Below are 18,904 nucleotides of genomic sequence, written 5' to 3' on the forward strand. Positions count from 1 at the left end.
GTTGTCATATGGAGTTCCAGAGAGTACGAAAGTGACTAATGCATGATCAGTGCATCCTAAGGTTCGGTTGCCAAAGCAATAATAATCACTGCTCTGCTATTTTACAATAATTTATAAGTTAAGAGAAAGGATCGTCTACGGGTTGATTTTTATTTGGCTGTGAAATTATGAACACAAATTGAGAGCTTGGTGACATTGATTAAATATTCCTATTTTTAGTTAGTAATGAATAGTGAGCCTAGTTGTGAGCAGTAGTTATTCATTATTATATTAGAATATGTATTTATAGCCCTAGGCCTATTCACATCCTTCGTAGGTAGTCGATCATATGTTCTGTAAAATTGTATTAGTATCATGTTCTGTAGTACGTGCCATGAGTATGCTATTCTTGATATCTTCGAAAACTTACCCTGCTGCTCATTTTAAACTAACCTTAATTTACACTACGGTATAATAAAGCACATCACGTTGTAGCTTCTTAGGTTAAAATAACGAAGTTTTGATGACTGGAATATTTCTGAAAACCGACTGGAAAGTCAGGGAAAGTCAGGCAATTTTATTTTCGACTTTGAGTCGACACCCTTTTTTTTTTTTTTTTTTTTTTATACAGGGGGGAATCTGCTCCCAGACACCTGAGAAGATAACTCAGGGTGTGGGGATGGGAGAAGTAGCTCTCCCGACCCACTAAACCTTACCCTGTGCTCTAGACCCTTGTCCTCCCCGGAACCGCCCGAAGGCATTACGTCATGGGAGGGGGCCGATTGCGCTATGGCGCATCACTACGTGTTGTGTCAGACATGACACTCGCTACTGCACAGTGAGCAGCTGTGCAGGGCCTTCCTCTTGTTGCTCGCTGTTCGTTGTTCGCCTGAGTTCTAGAGCAGACGTGATAGCCAGCCAACTGTCCAGGGCCCGTACAGGACAGATGTGACCGCTTACCAGCTGCGTGTGCTAAGCACTCTAAGAACCCGGTGTCACTCCTGCCTTTGCACAACGAGGGTTTGTGCAGGGCTTCTCAACCTCCTCTTGTTGTTCGCTGTTCGTTGTTCGCCTCGGTTCCAAGCAGACGTGATAGCCAGCCAACTGTCCAACAGGGTAGCTTAGGACAGATGTGACCGCTTACCAGCTGCTTGTGCTAAGCACTAAGAACCCGGCGTCACTCCTGCCTTTGCACAACGAGGGTTTGTGCAGGGCTTCTCTGCGGTAGTTCGTTTAGCCGCAATATCTCTCCCTTGGGTTCGATAATTAACGTTTCCAGGGCACACCACGAGGAGGCGAACTACTCCATGCCCCTGAGTCGACACCCTGTTACATGATATAAGTCATAGTCTGTCCGGGGTATTACTCTTGATGAAATTTATACAATTAACTACGAATAATCAAACTGAAACATGGTTGTGTTTGAGGGGGACGACTCTGTCTGCGACGCAGGAAAGGTTGTGTTTTGCTGCGGCTAGCTGCACGCACGCTTTGTAGATAGAAATAAGCTTGATGACGATTCTGAAGATTTCCTGCAAAAAGATGATGCGCGATGCAATTAGATGCGAGAAACCCGCATAAACGCAAACCATCACTTAACCTTAAAGATAATGGTTATAAATTGTTTATAATCCCTCCTAAACTTTAATTGAAATGGTTTTGGAACCTTACATGAACGTTTGTGTGATAAAGTTTTAACCCTATGTATTATGGTTTTTAGGAAGCGGACCTTACAAATAATGGGTTGTTAAGAACCATTACCATTTCAAGTTCTTGTTTTCTCCATACATTTTCGGAAAGAGAACTATATTAGAACGTTTTTACTTATGGTTTGAGAACATTAATGGTTATGGTTATGGTAGTCAGTAAGGTCCATTAATCGTTTTGTATTATCGCTCAACTTTACGTGGAATATATCGCGAACTGATAATTATTAATTTACAGGCAACCAATTCGCGATATATTCCACATAAAGTTGATCGATGTTACAAAACCATTCATTGCCAGTGAAACTAGTAAACACTAAATCTTTGGTATGATCATCTCTATAATAAATAGCAAATGGATGTATAGTGCACTGTGCGTTTGCCCAATGAAATCCTTGTACAGCGTCTTGTACAACAAATGAAAAGTTTTCAGAAAAATCACATATTATTATACATTCCGTTACTTTCGAGTTACTTTCGACATATTTCAAGTATTTACCTTGTTGTTCAGCTATGAAATTATGAGGTGATAAATCGGAAAACTTTTTCAAAAACATGTCTATAAACTCTTGAGTTTCCAACTCCACTAAATCCACTGATACAACGGTCAGCTTGATGCCATTGTTTAAATTTTAAGGATTCCACATTTCCATCGGTCAGGATAGTAACCAATTTCTGAAGTCAAATTTTGTATACGTGGGCAATGTTCACACATTTTTAACCAACACTGTTCTGTGGGGTTGGTGCAAATAATTTAAAAAAAAATAAGTCATGGTATGATTTCACATCAGCTGGAAGTGACTTTCTATCTTGAAGAGTTTTAAAAATTAAGTTAACATTTTGGTGGTAAACACACACACACACAAACAGTATGTGTGCCACTCGTTCCTGCCAGAATGCAATGCTTAGGGCGGTTACTTGCAAACATTGAAAACCCTATTTTAGTTGCGGGATATTGATCCTTGAAAATGGCATAAACTTCTTGCAAATTACACAATACTAATCTTCGTTGTATATAAACCTTACCATCATTTCCATTTAAATAAGTATTAACCCGGTTACACACATTTCAGTCATCCAGGTTTTAAATAAGATGGGATCCGTTCCTTTTATCAACAGTTGTGATATTGCATCATATGCTGAAAATATATGAATTATCGCGTATTTCTGTTGTTCATTACATACCAGGTGAGGGCTTAATCATGTTTTGCCATATAGTGTTTTGGTTTTGAGATGCTCGATAACCTTAGAGGGATCGGTTTTGCTTAATGAGTATTAGCAGAACATCATGGGTTTAATCCCAAGCTCTCCCACAACATAACACAACACAAACATATCAAGTATCATTCTAGCTAAAAATATTTATTTGCATTATATAACCTGGAAATTTCAGGGTTACATCTTCCTTATTGGGAGCTGAGGAGACATAGAGCTGCATCATATTTTATGTAAAATAATTATTATTTTCATTGCGGAATACCAGTTTTTTTTATCCATATAAATGTATTTTCATTATTACGTATTTTAATGTTCTGATATATTTCATTTCTCCATTACATATGTTTACTATATATATAAATAAATACTGGGTTGGGAGGGAGCATCAGGGTATCATTTGACCTGGAACTGGACGATTGGAGTGGTATGACAACCGGAGTCTAGGAGGGAATAAACACTATCATTTTCTTCATCCTACCGATTCGATTGTGATGGTGTGAATTCTACTCCAACAGTTTCATGGAGATTGACGCGCCCTTCTTAACAAACCATCCTGTAGGAAGCTTAATAGTATTGCGAATTGCGTTATTCGATTTGTTGGATCGTATCGTTGGAAGGAGATTCTTAAATTCCCGTGGATTTCGCGTAAGTGCCTCTGCTTACGGGTCCACCCCACCGTTTTTGGCCCTTCATACAGCGATATTGTGAATTCAGATCGGTAGCTCAAATTGATCTTGCTATTAAGTGGAGCTGCATACAAGACAAGATCTTCGAAGGGATGGTGGCTACCTTACATACATACATACATACAAAAGTATTTTTAACCTTTCATTTGATATTTTGATCATTCAAATCGCTTCAATGGTTCAAAAGTTATAATTTGAAAAATGAGGAAATAAAAAAATTCGGGTCTAATATTTTTCGATAAGGAACAAAACTGCCAATTGTTACGCGATTCTGAGAACCACTATATCGTTTTGCTATGGAATGGCTGAATATAGAGCGTAGAATTAAACTTTTTCACTTTAGCAATCAAACTTTCATGCCAAACACTGTCGAATGCTTTTTCTGTGTCTACAAGAGCAACTCCATTCCGCATCGAACGTTCGACTGTTTCGGTCTAGTGTAGCTTGCACTCTAGTTTACTAGTTTTTTCCCTATTGAGGTTTTTTTCGAATCCGCTTTCATACTGAGTGGTGTTGTAGTATACAAAAGTGTAGTGAGCATCGCTGAATTGCATTTGCCGCACAACCGTTCGAGAAAGGAAGCAGTCATTTCCGGCCGAGACCGGCAGATGAGCTGTTCATCTTTAGCCAACAAATTTCATCACACCACGCCACTGCAACATCAAGGTCATCGAGTTCACCACCCGGTGCTTTGTTGCAAACACTCGAGGGCAACAATAGAACGATTATCACCATCATCCTCACATCAGTAGATCATCGTCATCAGCCACACTCCGTGCGCTTGTGTGGAGAGCTAAGTACACTCAAAATAATCGACACGTTGAAGCTACGTGAAAAATCACATAAGCTCTCACTTTTTCCTCTCCTCTCAGTTTTACGTGATCCACGCAGAATGTACGTGATACCCTTGAATATACAAGGGAATCCCGATGAAAAGCACTTACATATTTAATAAAATTTACGTGTATTTCACATACAATGTTTGTATGTGCGTTTCACGTAAACCTTATGTGAGTTCCACGTCTGAAAAAAGAGTGGTATACTTAGAGTAGTGCAAAGTATGGCGGCATCATGATGTGCTTGTATCTGTTATTTTTTGTAATAATTTCAAGACATAAGCATAAATCTGGTATTATTTTTTTTTCATTATAGTACATACCTATACTGATAGGCGGCAAGTTATCCGGCAGTTCCTCTGCGAAGAAAACACGTTCTATCCTCATGCTCGTCGTCTCAATAATCAGGATTGTTTGTGTTCCTCATCAGATTTTATAAAAATTTCTTATGTGGTGTTCTTGAATGTATCAATAAATCATGGAATGTTGGTGTTGTTGGGAATGGTGTTCAGAATAGATTTTATCTTATGAAGAAATCTTTTTATAAATAGTATCGAAAATTATGATACTGGAATTAATCAGTGAACGCCATAAAAAAATCACGTAACTTCTACGTGATAATCCTGTGACAATTAGGCTTAATGAAATGAGTGCCCTTACATGACAATCACGTAGCTCTTACGTGAAAAGTACGATGGACAACATCTACGTATGTTTTCACGTAGCATTGACGTGTCAATTATTTTGAGTGTAACAAATGGTTATCTTCCGTTATCCGCAGTCTGATTAATCTCCCTACAGTGTTGATTAACTTTCCTGGCACATTGTTTTGCTTTGTTGGATTAAGTATTATTTTTACCGTTATATTTTCTAGATAAGTTTTTTTTTCGTATATATATTTTTTTTTATTATTATTATTTTATTTTTTATTTTTTTTTTGTTTTCTTAACGCATCTTTTTTTCTTGTTTATGTCGAAATCTGTTGCGGAGGTACTTAAAGTCTCGCAATGGATGAAACCAATGATGGCGGGGGTATTTCGCAAGCAGGTATCTCCGATGATGAGTCTGTTAAATCTCCATCATTCGAAAATCTGCTTCTCACTGAAGAGAAAATGGATACCTCAGGGGACTCTACTTCGGACCCCAAAATGAGCACTGGTGCTTACCCAAAGGTGATGTCTAAACGACAGCCTCCTGCACCCCCTGCCCCCCCTTCTCCACCATCGCCCCCTCGTCCACCTGTTCCCCCTACTCCAACCGTTCCCTTAAAAATTTCTGCGACGATAAAGTTTAACCAAGCGACATTTTTCGGCCGTAACCGATATCTTTACGGTGACGCCAAACAAACTGCGCGTTACCGTTGATGACCCAAAGCAGGCAAACCGGATTGTTGCCTATGAGCTTTTTACGATGGAATATCGAGTCTTCATCCCCAGTTGCGACGTAGAAATCGAAGGAGTGGTCACCGAAGCGAGTCTAACTTGCGAAGATTTCCTTCATGCCGAATCCTTCGGTATTTTTAAAAACCGTGCCCTTCCGAAAGTGAAGATTCTCTCATTGGCATTGTTTTTTGTCTCTCATTGGCACGAAAAAAACGTACTCTCTGTCAGACTCGTTCCGTGTGACCTTTTCAGGATCGGCACTACCTTACTACGTCGTAATTGGGAAGGTTCTGCCTGTACGCTTGTTTGTACCGCGGGTAATGAACTGCTCAAAATGCAAGCAACTTGGTCACACCGCTGACTTCTGCTCCAACAAACCGAGCTGCGATCAATGTGGCGAGCTGCATGCAGATGGTCCTTGCCAGGCTACCGCAAAATGTGTTTACTGCAAGGATACTCTGCATGCTTTGGTTGATTACCCGAAGTACAAACAGCAGGGAGAAAAACTTAAGCGGTCTTTGCAAGCTCGCTCAAAGAGGTCACTTGCAGAACTCTAAAAAAACACCGCTTCATCTTCCCAAACCACCCCAAAAACCAAAAACACATACTCCATTTTGCCAGATGATGATCAGGGTTGGTGAAGGTAGTCCCTTTGTCTTTAAAGGCAACACGAGAAAGCGATTAAGAAAAAACGTCCCTCAAAATCCCCGTAAGACCTCTCGTATGGACTCCCAACCTACCTTGACAAATTTAAGAGGTAACGGAAATGTACCGAAACCCCCACCACCGGGATTTAAATCTTGTAATTTTAACAAGGACTTTCCGCCACTTCCGGGATCATCTAAAACCCCAGATATCCCAGTTTTTCAGCCAGAAAAACAGCTGTATAATCAGCAAGAACATGATGCCATGTTCACGTTTTCTGGAATTGTGGAGAGCATCTTCAATATATTCAACGTCTCTGACTCAACTAGGAACATTTTTAATTTAGTGCTTCCATTTGTGAAAACTCTTTTGAAGCAACTAGCTTCTAGGTGGTCCTTCCTTGCATCGATCATATTCTTTGATGGATAATTTTCCGAATGAGGTCGGGGATATGATCTCTGTTCTTCAGTGGAACTGTAGAAGTCTTATACCGAAACTTGACACATTCAAATTTTTAGTTCACAACTCACTTTGTGATGCATTTGCTATTTGTGAAACATGACTTTCTTCAGGCAACGATCTCCCTTTCCACGATTTTAACATTATTCACCTTGATCGAGCAGATTCGTATGGAGGGGTGCTTCTCGGGATTAATAAGCTCCATTCCTTTCATAGAATCGATCTGCCTTCCGTGACAGGCATTGAAGTTGTCGCATGTCAGGTAAATATTCGAGGTAAAAGCCTCAGTATTGCCTCAGTATATCTTCCTCCAAGAACTGCGATTTCTCGCCAAGGTTTCTCTGATATCTGCTCAGCTTTATCTGAGCCTTGGTTGATCTTAGGAGATTTTAACTCCCACGGTACAGGCTGGGGGGGGGGGACTGTACGATGACAACCGCTCAACCCTGATATACGACCTTTGCGATAACTTCAATATGACAATTCTAAACACTGGGAAAGTAACACGAAAGGCCAAACCTCCAGCAAGAGAAAGTAGATTAGACGTCTCCCTCAGTTCGAGTTCACTATCGTTGGATTGCTCGTGGAAAGTAATTCAAGATCCCTACGGTAGTGACCACTTGCCAATCAAAATTTCTATTACCAATGGTTCATCTTCCACTCGCTCGGTTGACATAGCGTACGACCTCACGAAAAACATCGACTGGCAAAAATTTGCATCCGCGGTTCTCGGTGGTACTGCCCAACAAACAATGTTAGCTGCAGCTTAGCTTATACAGGCAAAAATTAGCTGCATAAGGCAAGTTTTGGCTGCATAAGCTAATCTGCAGCTAAAATTGTTTGTTGGGTGATTCGGTTGAGATACTCCCTCCGCTGGACGAGTACTCCTTTTTATCGAGACTTATCGTTGACTGCGCTCTTCAAGCGCAGACGAAACGCGTTCCGGGTGGTTCCGTTCGCAAACGACCTCTCACGACCTCTCACTCAAACAGTGAGAAGTCCGCCGCGTTTAAACGCTTCCGCAGACACGGTAAGGTCGGGGATTTCGAGCGGTACACCGACCTCGAGAAAACTTTTAAGAGCTTGATTAAAGTCAAAAAAGCGGTTACTGGCGTCGGTTCGTCGATGGTTTGTCACGAGAGACATCCATGAGAACGCTCTGGAATGTCGGCAGGAGAATGCGAAACGCGTCATCACCGGTCAACGAAGACAAGGAGTACTCAGACAGTTGGATATTCAGCTTCGCGCGGAAAGTTTGCCCGGATTCGATGTCGGTTCAAACCAACGTTCGTGATAGTCCGTCGGGTAGTAACGAAATAGATTCTCCGTTTTCGATGGTGGAATTCTCACTTGCTCTCCTCTCATGTAACAACTCAGCTCCAGGAATGGATAGAATCAAGTTCAACTTGCTTAAAAATCAGTTGAACTTATTCAATCAATTTCTGGAGCACAACATTGTTCCGGATGACTGGAGGCAAGTAAGAGTTATCGCCATTCGAAAACCCGGTAAACCCGCGTCGGATTATAACTCGTACCGTCCCATCGCGATGCTGTCCTGTATACGGAAATTGTTGGAGAAAATGATTCTTTTTCGTCTAGACAAATGGGTCGAGTCTAATGGTTTACTTTCAGATACGCAATTTGGATTTCGGAGAGGCGACGACTGTCTTGCGTTGCTTTCAACAGAAATTCAACTGGCCTATGCGCAAACACAGCAAATGGGTTCAGTTTTCTTGGACATTAAGGGGGCTTTTGATTCTGTTTGTATCGATGTCCTTTCGGATAAACTCCACGATAGTGGGCTTTCACCAATTATGAACAACTATTTGAGCAACTTGTTGTCTGAGAAATATATGAGCTTTTCTCATGGAAACTCGACAACTTCACGAATTAGTTACATGGGTCTCCCCCAGGGCTCATGTTTAAGCCCCCTTCTTTATAATTTTTATGTAAAAGACATTGATGGTTGTCTTGATGAAAATTGCTCGCTAAGGCAGCTTGCAGATGACGGTGTTGTGTCCGTTATAGGGCCAAGTGCACCGGACCTGCAAGGACCATTGCAAGATACCTTAGACAATTTGTCTACTTGGGCTATGAAGCTGGATATCGAATTCTCTCCGGAGAAAACTGAGTTGGTTGTTTTTTCTAGGAAGCATCATCCTGCACAGTTACAGCTTCAACTAAAGGGTAGAACAATCACTCAAAGTATATCTTTCAAGTATTTAGGTGTCTGGTTCGATTCCAAATGCACATGGGGAAAACATATTGCGTATCTAAAACAAAAATGCCAACAAAGAATCAATTTTCTTCGTACAATTACCGGAACTTGGTGGGGAGCACACCCGGAAGATCTTATCAGGTTGTACCGAACAACCATCCTTTCGGTTTTAGAGTACGGCAGCTTTTGCTTCCAATCCGCAGCAAAAACACACATTCTTAAGCTGCAACGGATTCAATACCGTTGCCTTCGTATTGCGCTAGGCTGCATGCACTCGACTCATACGATGAGCCTCGAAGTACTCGCGGGTGTTCTCCCACTGACAGATCGTTTCGCTGAGCTGTCTTTCCGGTTTCTCATCCGTTGTGAAGTAATGAATCCTTTGGTAATATAACACTTTGAGAAGCTGCTCGACCGAAATCCTCAAACATCCTCATTCATGAGTTTGTACTATGAGTACATGACGTCCTTCTTTATTAATCTCCAATCGTGATTGCTTTCAAGCCTTCTATAGTTCCTCTGTAAATTTTGATCTGACCATGATGCAAGAAATCCATGGAACCAGATCACCATCGGTCGATGGTTGTTCCCTCAAGTTTTGCAATCAAGTACCACCATGTAAGTAACGATAAAAGATTTTTCACAGATGGGTCAACCATAAATGCTTCCACTGGATTTGGTGTATTTAATCAATTTCATAGCGCCTCTTATAAACTGCAGAAACCATGCTCAGTATACGTTGCGGAACTCGCAGCTATATTTTACGCAGTAGAGCGAATTGCCTCACTACCTTCTGACCATTATTTCATTTTTACGGATAGTCTTAGCTCATTGGAGGCTATTCGCACAGGAGTGGAACTTCGGATCAGAAAGTGGCTCCACTTGTCATTTGAGAACACTAGCGCACCTAGCGGTAGAAGGCATCTTCTGCCTGCAGTTAAGATAGGCAGCATGCTATGATAGTGTGCGTGCACATAGAAAGCCCGTGTGGAACGCTACCACAACACATCGCTTGTTAAGCAGAAAAACGAACCACTTTTGATTCACCGATTTGTTTGCACTTCCCCTTCTGTTCTGTGCTATTCATTCAATGAGGCCCATGAAGCACTCCTCGTATTTCCTGCCTAAAGTACGATCTAAACTGAGTGCTTTATCCAACTGCTCCTATACTATCACCTTAGCTTGGGTCCCATCTCATTGCTCAATTCCGGGTAATGAGAAAGCGGACTCGTTGGCTAAGGTGGGCGCTATGGAAGGCGATATTTTTGAGCGACAAATCGCCTTCAACGAATTTTTCTCCATTGCTCGTCAGCAAGTCCTCATCAGTTGGCAACAAAAATGGAATGATGGTGAATTGGGAAGATGGTTACATTCTATTCTCCCACAGGTGTCGAACAAACCATGGTTCAAAGGGTTGGACATGAGCCGCGACTTTATACGCGTTATATCAAGGCTTATGTCCAATCACTGCTCGTTAGACTCGCATTTCTATCGAATTGGGCTCTCAGGCAGCAATTTATGTGCGTGTGGCAGTGGTTATCACGATATCGAGCACGTTGTTTAGTCATGTACTTACTTACTTACTTAAGTGTCCTGAGCGCCATCCCTGGCGCAAAGGGCCAACGTGAAAGATCTCCATCCTGGGCGATTGTTTGCTTTCGCCTTGACCTGGGCCCAGGTCAAATTCCGGTCGACTTGCTTAATCTCCTTGTTTAGGCTTCGCCACCATGAGCCCCTGGGTCTGCCTCTGCTGCGATGTCCGGCTGGATTCCAATCCAGCGCTTGTTTGCAGATTTCATTTCCGCTCTTCCGTAGAGTGTGGCCAACCCACCTCCACTTACGTTCCCGAATTTCTGTCGATATCGGCTTCTGGTGACACCGTCGATGGAGCTCGGCATTCGAAATCCAGTTGTGAGGCCACCAAGCACGAATTATATACCGCAGGCATCGGTTGATGAACACCTGCAGCTTCTGTGTGATCTCCGCTGATACGCACCATGTTTCGCTAGCGTACAGCAGTACAGATTTCACGTTAGAGTTGAAAATTCGGATCTTCGTGCGGAGACTAATCTGATTTGACTTCCAGATGTTTCGTAAACTCGCAAAAGCAGCCCTTGCCTTCTTGATCCGTGCACCTATGTCACTCTTGGTTCCGCCGTCCGACGCTATCTGGCTGCCAAGATATTGGAAACTTTCAACCTTCTCCACTTCCTGACCAGCTACCGTAAAATTGGATGGATTTCCCGTGTTGATATCCAACGATTTAGTCTTGCTGACGTTGATGTTGAGACCTGCCGCTGAGGAGCGTTCGGCGAGATCGTCGAGCTTACTCTGCATGTCAGAACGCCGTTGTGATACTAAAGCAACGTCATCCGCCAAATCTAGGTCGTTTAGATGCTCCATTGTAATAGGCTGCCAGAGCAACCCACGGTTCGGCACACGGTCGATCGCACCAACCATTATCTCGTCGATTACGATGAGGAACAGTAGCGGTGATAGAATACATCCTTGCCTCACTCCAGCGACTACCCGAATAGGGTCAGATAGGGCTCCGTTGTGCAGCACCCTGCACGTGAAAGCCTCATACTGAGCTTCGATGAGGTTGACGATTTTATCCGGAACTCCCTTGCGCCTTAGGGCGCCCCACAGGTTTTCGTGGTTGAGTCGGTCGAAAGCTTTTCCGTAGTCAATGAAAACCAAGTAAAGGGACTCTTGGAATTCGTTGACCTGCTCCAAGATTATGCGGAGCGAGACAATATGGTCCACACAGGATCTTCCAGCACGGAATCCCGCCTGCTGCCGTCGGAGAGTCGCGTCGATCTTCTCCTGTATCCGGTTGAGGATAACTTTGCATAGAACTTTGAGAACACAACACAGTAACATAATGCCACGCCAGTTATCGCATACAGTTGGGTCCCCCTTCTTTGGGACCTTCACTAAGACGCCCTGCATCCAGTCAGCCGGAAAAGTCGCGGTGTCCCAGATATTGCAGAATAGTTGATGCAACATTTGTGCAGATAGCATGGGGTCAGCTTTGAGCATCTCTGCTGATATGCGATCGACCCCGGGAGCCTTGTTGGATTTCATGGTTCGGATAGCAGCTTCGATCTCCGGTAGGGATGGCGCCTCAGAATTGACGCGAGTGATGCGTCGCACTCTTGGCGGTTCATGCCGAGATGTTGATGGCTGGTTGACCGACGAAACTTGTAGAAGCTGTTCGAAGTGTTCAAACCAGCGTTTCAGCTGATCAGTGGGGTCGGTGAGCAACTGACCAGTCGCGTCCTTCACTGGCATCCTAGGATTCATCCTTGCTCCACTCAGGCGTCGTGAGATATCGTAGAGGAGACGGATATCGCCTGTTGCTGCGGCTTTCTCACCTTCATCGGCTAGGGAGTCCACCCACGCTCGCTTATCCCGCCTACACGAGCGCTTCACTTCCTTCTCGAGAGCCGAATACAGTTGGCGGGCCTGGTTCTTCGCTCCTCTGGTTCTCGTCCGCTCTATCGCGGCTTTTGCATTTCTCCGCTCCTCTATCTTCCTCCAGGTGTCATCCGTGATCCACTCCTTTCTCTGAGCGCGCAGCTCGCCCAGGTTGTTTTCACTCGTTTCAGTAAAGGCATCCTTGATCGCCGTCCATTGCTCTTCTACGCTGCCACCATCAGGAATATCCGCAGCTCTGGTCTCCAGTTCCTCGACGAATGACCTTTTTACTGCTGGATCTTCCAATCGGCGTGTGTTGAATCGCCGTCCGAGCCGCTCCTCCCGCCGCTGGACCCGCGCGATACGAAGGCGGATCTCTCCAACGAGGAGATGGTGGTCAGACGCGATGTCGGCACTGCGTTTGTTCCGAACGTCAAGAAGGCTCCTTCTCCATTTTCGGCTGATGCAGATGTGGTCGATTTGATTTTCGGTATGTCCATCACGGGAAACCCACGTGACTTTGTGCACTGGTCGATGGGGGAAGAGCGAACCCCCGATCACCATGTCGTTATTGCCACAAAACTCTGCCAACAGCTCACCGTTTTCGCTCATTTCGCCAAGACCATGGCGCCCCATGACACGCTCATAATCCGTGTTGTCGGAGCCGATCTTCGCATTGAAGTCGCCGATGTAGATCTTGATGTCACCTCTCGGAATTTTATCCACGACTGCATTCAGTTGACTGTAAAAGTTCTCTTTGTCCTGTAACTCGGCAGCATCGGTTGGCGCATAACATTGGATTATGGTTAGGTTACGAACCCGCGTTCTGAATCTGGCAACGATTATCCTCTCATTGATAGGTTCCCACTTGATGAGCGCCGCATTTGCTTGGGCGCTAAGCAGGAAACCAACTCCACGGTGGCGGGGAGCGTTTTAACCTCGAATACCAGAATAGAGTAGTACCTGTCCCGACGGCAGCTTGTGTTCTCCAAAGTTTGGCCAACGGACTTCGCTTAGTCCCAGGATTTCGAGCTTCATGCGTCGAGCCTCGCTGGCGAGTTGTGCCAGCTTCCCCTGTTGGGCTAGCGTTAGTACATTCCATGTTCCAATTCTTGTCCGTTGTTTTGCGCTAAAAGTCGTTGCCGTAATATCAGTCCGTGATCTTTCTCTATTGGTTTCTGTAACAGTTGTAAAGTTTCGGGGACAGTAGGTAGTTAGCCTAAGGTCTCCTATCCGCCGTGATGGGGCTGCCATCTTGGGTATAGCTTTCGGGGATAAGCATTTCATAGTCATGTACCCTACACCGTTTTGCCAGATCTGAGTTATCCATATCCCTCAGGGCCCGAGGAAAACAACCCGCGATACCCGTTAGAGATGTCTTGGCGAGCCGAGACCTCGACTATTTGAATTTAATTTATGTGTTTTTAAAACGGATAGATTTGAGAATTTAGTAGTTAGTGTCATCTTGTGTTCTCCCAAGTTGTTAGCTGTCCATCGGTGTACCCCCATGTTTGTCTTTTTCTTCAGAGTGTCGCCTAGTTCGAGATCAAGAGCACATTGCTCTCCAAACCTTGTGTTCACAATCCCTACCCTGCCATCCATTTGTCACAATTTGTTACCCCTAACCTCGAGATAGCCGCGAGTAATCGGCCCCTGCTTTACTAACGTTACACACTTAGAAATACCTAATTTTACACGTGACGGAATCCATCTTTGACATACAGCATGAGACGTAAACTAACATGTCATGTAAAATTAAGTGCTCCGAGACTGAAAAGTTCGGTACTCGACGAAAAGTACGTTTGATTGAGCTGAGTTTTGCGTCTATTACGACTCAATTTTATGTCAAAAATGACGCTCGTATATGTCAGTCTGAGAGCACCTAAATTTACATGAATTTTTTTAAGTGTGTAGTTTTAAGTAATTTTGTTGTCTAAACAATTAATATCGGCGCCGCTAAGCTACAGCAAATGAGCCTGGAAGAATAAACGAATTATTAAAAAAAAAGAGCAACTCCAGTTGAGCAGCCTTCAGGTTTGTTTGAACAAATTAAATTTGTTACTCTGCCCATGACGAAATCCAAACTGTTAATCTGCAAAAATTGAGTTCGTATTAATGTGAAGCATCATTCTATTGAAAATTAACTTTTCAAAATGTTTACTTATTGAAAAAAGCAAACTTATTGGACGGTAGCTAGAGCTTCAGCTAGATTTTTATACGGCTTCAAAATTTGAACAATTTTAAAATGTTCCATGTATCAGGAAAGTATGCCAAATGGAAACATCTGTTAAATAGTTTTACCAAGAAATACAAGGTACTCTCTGAGAGTTTTTTGATGAGGATATAGAAAATTCCATCATCACCTGGAGCTTCCATATTTTGAAACTTTTTAGTTATAGACCTTATTTCGTCCAAATCAGTCCCCCAGGAATCGTCAAAAATATTTTCCCTAGAAAAAATATTCAGATAATCCCAAGCAACTTGATTCTCAGTAGGACTAGTAAGACCCAACTTTGAAATAACTGCTTAGCAAGTTTCTGAGCTTTTTCCGAATTTGTGATCAAAATTTTGCCACCTTCTTCGAGGGCAGCAAAATGCAATTGAGATTTTTTAATGTTCTGTGAGCTTTGGAATTCGGATTTAAATTCGGCAGAGCATTGCTTTTATATTTTTGTTTTTGCAAATCCCGAAAGATTAATGTCATGGCAGGATCGCGTTTTCTTTGATATTGTCGCCTACGGACATTTTTCAGACGGATCAGAACCGAAGTCAGCATGGGTAACCAATTGGCTTCAAAGTTGACATGAATCTGTTAAGACTAAATCAATAGTTGAGGGATTTCTTGCTGAAGAAAAGCATGTTGGGCTGTTTGGATATTGAAAAGTGTAATAATCTGCAAAACAGTAATCAAACAGAATATTACCATTGGAATTGCTTTAAGCATTATTCCATGCGCGGTGTTTTGCATTAAAATCACCAATAATGAAGAATTTAAACCTATGACGGGTAAGTTTCTGAAGGTCACCCTTGAGAAAATTCTTTTGCTGGCACGCAAGTTGCTCAAATTTTGTATCGACAGAAACTCCCAAAGTTTCAAAAATATTGGTTCCAAATGAAGATAGAATGTTGATAATTGATACGTCTATGAACAATGATGGCAACGCCACCACCGGCTCCACCAAGACGATCATTTCGATAAATGAAATAATTTGCGTCCCTATTAACCTTATAGTCAGGCTTAAGGAACGTTTCAGTTATAACGGCAATATGCACGTCATGAACTCTAAAAAATTAAATAGCTCGTCTTCTTTATCTTTAATAGACCGACCATTCCCATTCAAAATATTGAATGATTTGAAATCCATTACATTCAAAGTCATGACTATATTGTTCGCAAATTAAACTCCAGTTTTAATAGCATCAAACATGGAGTTAGTTTTTAACCTATCAGTAATCATGTCGATTAATGATTTCTGTAAAAAATCAATTTTAGGAGCAGTAATGCTAGTCGAAATCATCAAAATTTCCGTTAGAATTATGTTGGCTAGAATGTTGATTTTGATTTCCACCCGCTGCAATAGCAGCATAGGTAGCTCCATTTACTTACTGAACATTGTTGGCAGTGGGTATAGATGAAGAATTTGAAACAGAGGAGCTATTTGTACCTATGTACGGGTCCGTAGAATGTAGAATTTGTTCCTCGCTGACTGTTGTTAACATTAGTACCTGACCGGGAACGTGGAACGTTTACTACCTGTCCTTAGAACAAGATTGTAGGATCACTTTGCGAGTCTTACATTCCCAAAAATTGGATTTGTGGTTTTCACCACAATTTGAACATTTAAATTTCTTAGGATCTTCCTTCATAGGACAGTCGTCCTTAGCGTGAGAGGAATCTCCACAATTCATGCATTTAGCTGGCATGTAGCAATGTTTTGTTCCGTGACCCTGGCACTTACGGCACTGGGTGAGGTTTTGGACATGGACATGGAGGCACATAAGGCTAGCTTTTTGTAAGGCCTTATTGTTGTTTAGTTCACTAGACTTGAAGTGAATTAAATAAAAATCATTAGAAATCCTATTACGCGAATCGCCAGGACGGGATTTCATTTTGATTACTTGGTTTGATTCAACTACAAGTAATTTTGTCAATTCACTTTTGATATGATCCAGGGATTCACCACTGGGCAGACCTTTCAAGACAACCTTGAATAGACGTTCTGTGGTGTGGTGTCTTAAGTAAAAAAAAAGTGCTGATTATCAGTAAGATACTTGAGAAGAGGTTTGAATCCAGCCAAGCTTTCAGCCAATACACGGCATTCACCTCGACGGCAAATTTGAAGTGAAAACTTGGATTTAACCAAGTTCTCAAGTTTCGTGCGAAGAGCATGGAAATCAGAAGTGGTTATCACAATAGGGGAGACCTTTACTTGAATTTTGCATGGATGATGGATCATTCTCATCATCCGTGAGCATATCAAATTGATTTCATCAGAAGGAGGATCAAGAGATTGTCCTTTTCTTTTGCGCTTAGGCGCCATGACGGCAGTAAAACGTTTCTCCAAATCGATTTCCAAGCTGATTACTATAATAATCTGAAGGATCGAAGAGGAATTTTCCAAATCGATTTCCAAGCAGGATTACTTCGGGTAGGGTCCAAACAAGGATCGACGAGGAGCAAGAGTCAAAAAAGGAAGTTAAAGTGATGTTTAAATTTGTTGTAGCTTTAGGTAGCAGTAACACTTCCTTCAGTACGATGCGGACTCATATAGAAGAACTTGATTATTTGCTATCGACCTCGGCCAGTATTCATTTGCAAACAATTTTACCGTCTTGCTTTCGAAAGAATTCTTACGACTTTTCTAAATTGTTCATTTTTTCGCGAACTTTAATTATTTTAATCGTTTGCTGTTCACTCATATGTTTTAGTTTACAACGTTCAGACTACACAGTTATAACCAGAGCTGGTAAATATCACGGCCGTCATGTGACGATGAGAAAACAAGTCCTCTAACTATCACGAGACGAAACTACCTATCATTAGCTTTCTTTCATTTTTCAATGATCTAGCACTCATGAGAATAATTCTGATGCGGTTTTGACATCAACATTTTTATTTGATTTAGATGAATTTAAGCAAACAACCGTATGTAATCAGTAGAATGAATATATTATTAAGATTTTCTCGGAACTAGTAACATTAACAGCAATAAATAAGCTAGTAATTGCAATGAACACAACACTGTCACATTCTGTCATGACAAAAAAATCGATGAAATTTTGAACAAAATCTCTATCATCATTTTCTCATCCGATGATAGTGACAGAAGTATCTCTGTAAATATCGCGTGAGATCTTAAATTGAAAATGACATTTACCAGCCCTGGTTATAACATGTTACAATAATTATAGAAAATAAAAATGTCATCAAGATCAAGAGGCTTATAACATGTCATAGAAAAATAATGACTTTTGTGATTTGACAGACGAAGGCCACACGGTACGCGGATGTTCCAGCAAGTTTGAGGATCGTATATGTGATGATAAATGTCAAGAAAACGGGGAGCCCGCAAGCAACGATGAACTGTTTCCGAAAGATGCGATGAAATGCTATCAATGTACCGAGGACTGCGATGTCGTTGATCGAGAGCAACTTAATTATTGCAGTCGGAATAATGTCTCGGGATGCTATTACAAGATTGACGGTAAGGTGATAGGTACAGTTAAATGTTCTGATATAAATAGGTTGAGTATCAACAGGTAGCGACACCACGAGTCGTGGATGTCTGTCTGAAGAAGGACTAGATTGCGGAAACGCTTGTAATACATGCACAGAAGACAAGTGTAACTCGATTGAACCTTGGGAATGTTACAGCTGTAGCGTGGCCGTTGGTGAAGACTGCGTAGATGACGACACAAAGACTTGCAAAACGTTCTTGAATTGTGCGGTTTATATTGATGGTAAGATGATCGTTCACAATCCTCGACCGCTCAGTAAATCTCAACATAATTTCAGGTCACGACGTTAAAAGAGCTTGCATTAACGATTCAAACCTTTGTAATAAAGAACTTGGATTGTGCAAAAATATTTGCCGAGAAGACAAATGCAACAACAACGATATCTGTGCAACCTTGTGTTCCGATGGAATGTGCAATGAGATATGTAGCAGTAATAAGTCTGATAAGAAGTGTTTCCGCTACCAAAACCAGGACAACGCGCCGCAGTTGGGATGTATTGATAAAATACCCGAAATCTGTGATAACGATAAAGACCACTGTTTTCAATGTGAGGAGAATTTGTGCAATGCAGAAGGTGATATCCATCAGACATGACAAACAATCTTCCATTTAATCG

At 42.1% G+C, this 18,904-nt stretch overlaps 1 protein-coding gene across 1 annotated transcript in view; it reads left to right on the forward strand.

The window, feature by feature from the left end:
* LOC135697001 (uncharacterized) overlaps window positions 1-18,904 on the forward strand; it is a 76,228-nt gene that overhangs the window by 40,874 nt on the left and 16,450 nt on the right. Inside the window, exons 7-9 of the mRNA XM_065216544.1 lie at window positions 18,036-18,254; window positions 18,310-18,393; window positions 18,650-18,862. Coding sequence (XP_065072616.1) covers window positions 18,036-18,254; window positions 18,310-18,393; window positions 18,650-18,862 — 516 coding nt within the window. The remainder of the gene's footprint in view (window positions 1-18,035; window positions 18,255-18,309; window positions 18,394-18,649; window positions 18,863-18,904) is intronic.

This window comes from Ochlerotatus camptorhynchus, unplaced genomic scaffold, assembly GCF_037179485.1.
Source record: "Ochlerotatus camptorhynchus isolate MF236.1 unplaced genomic scaffold, CSIRO-AGI_Acam_v1.1 ptg000064l, whole genome shotgun sequence".
Taxonomy (NCBI): Eukaryota; Metazoa; Arthropoda; class Insecta; order Diptera; family Culicidae; genus Ochlerotatus; species Ochlerotatus camptorhynchus.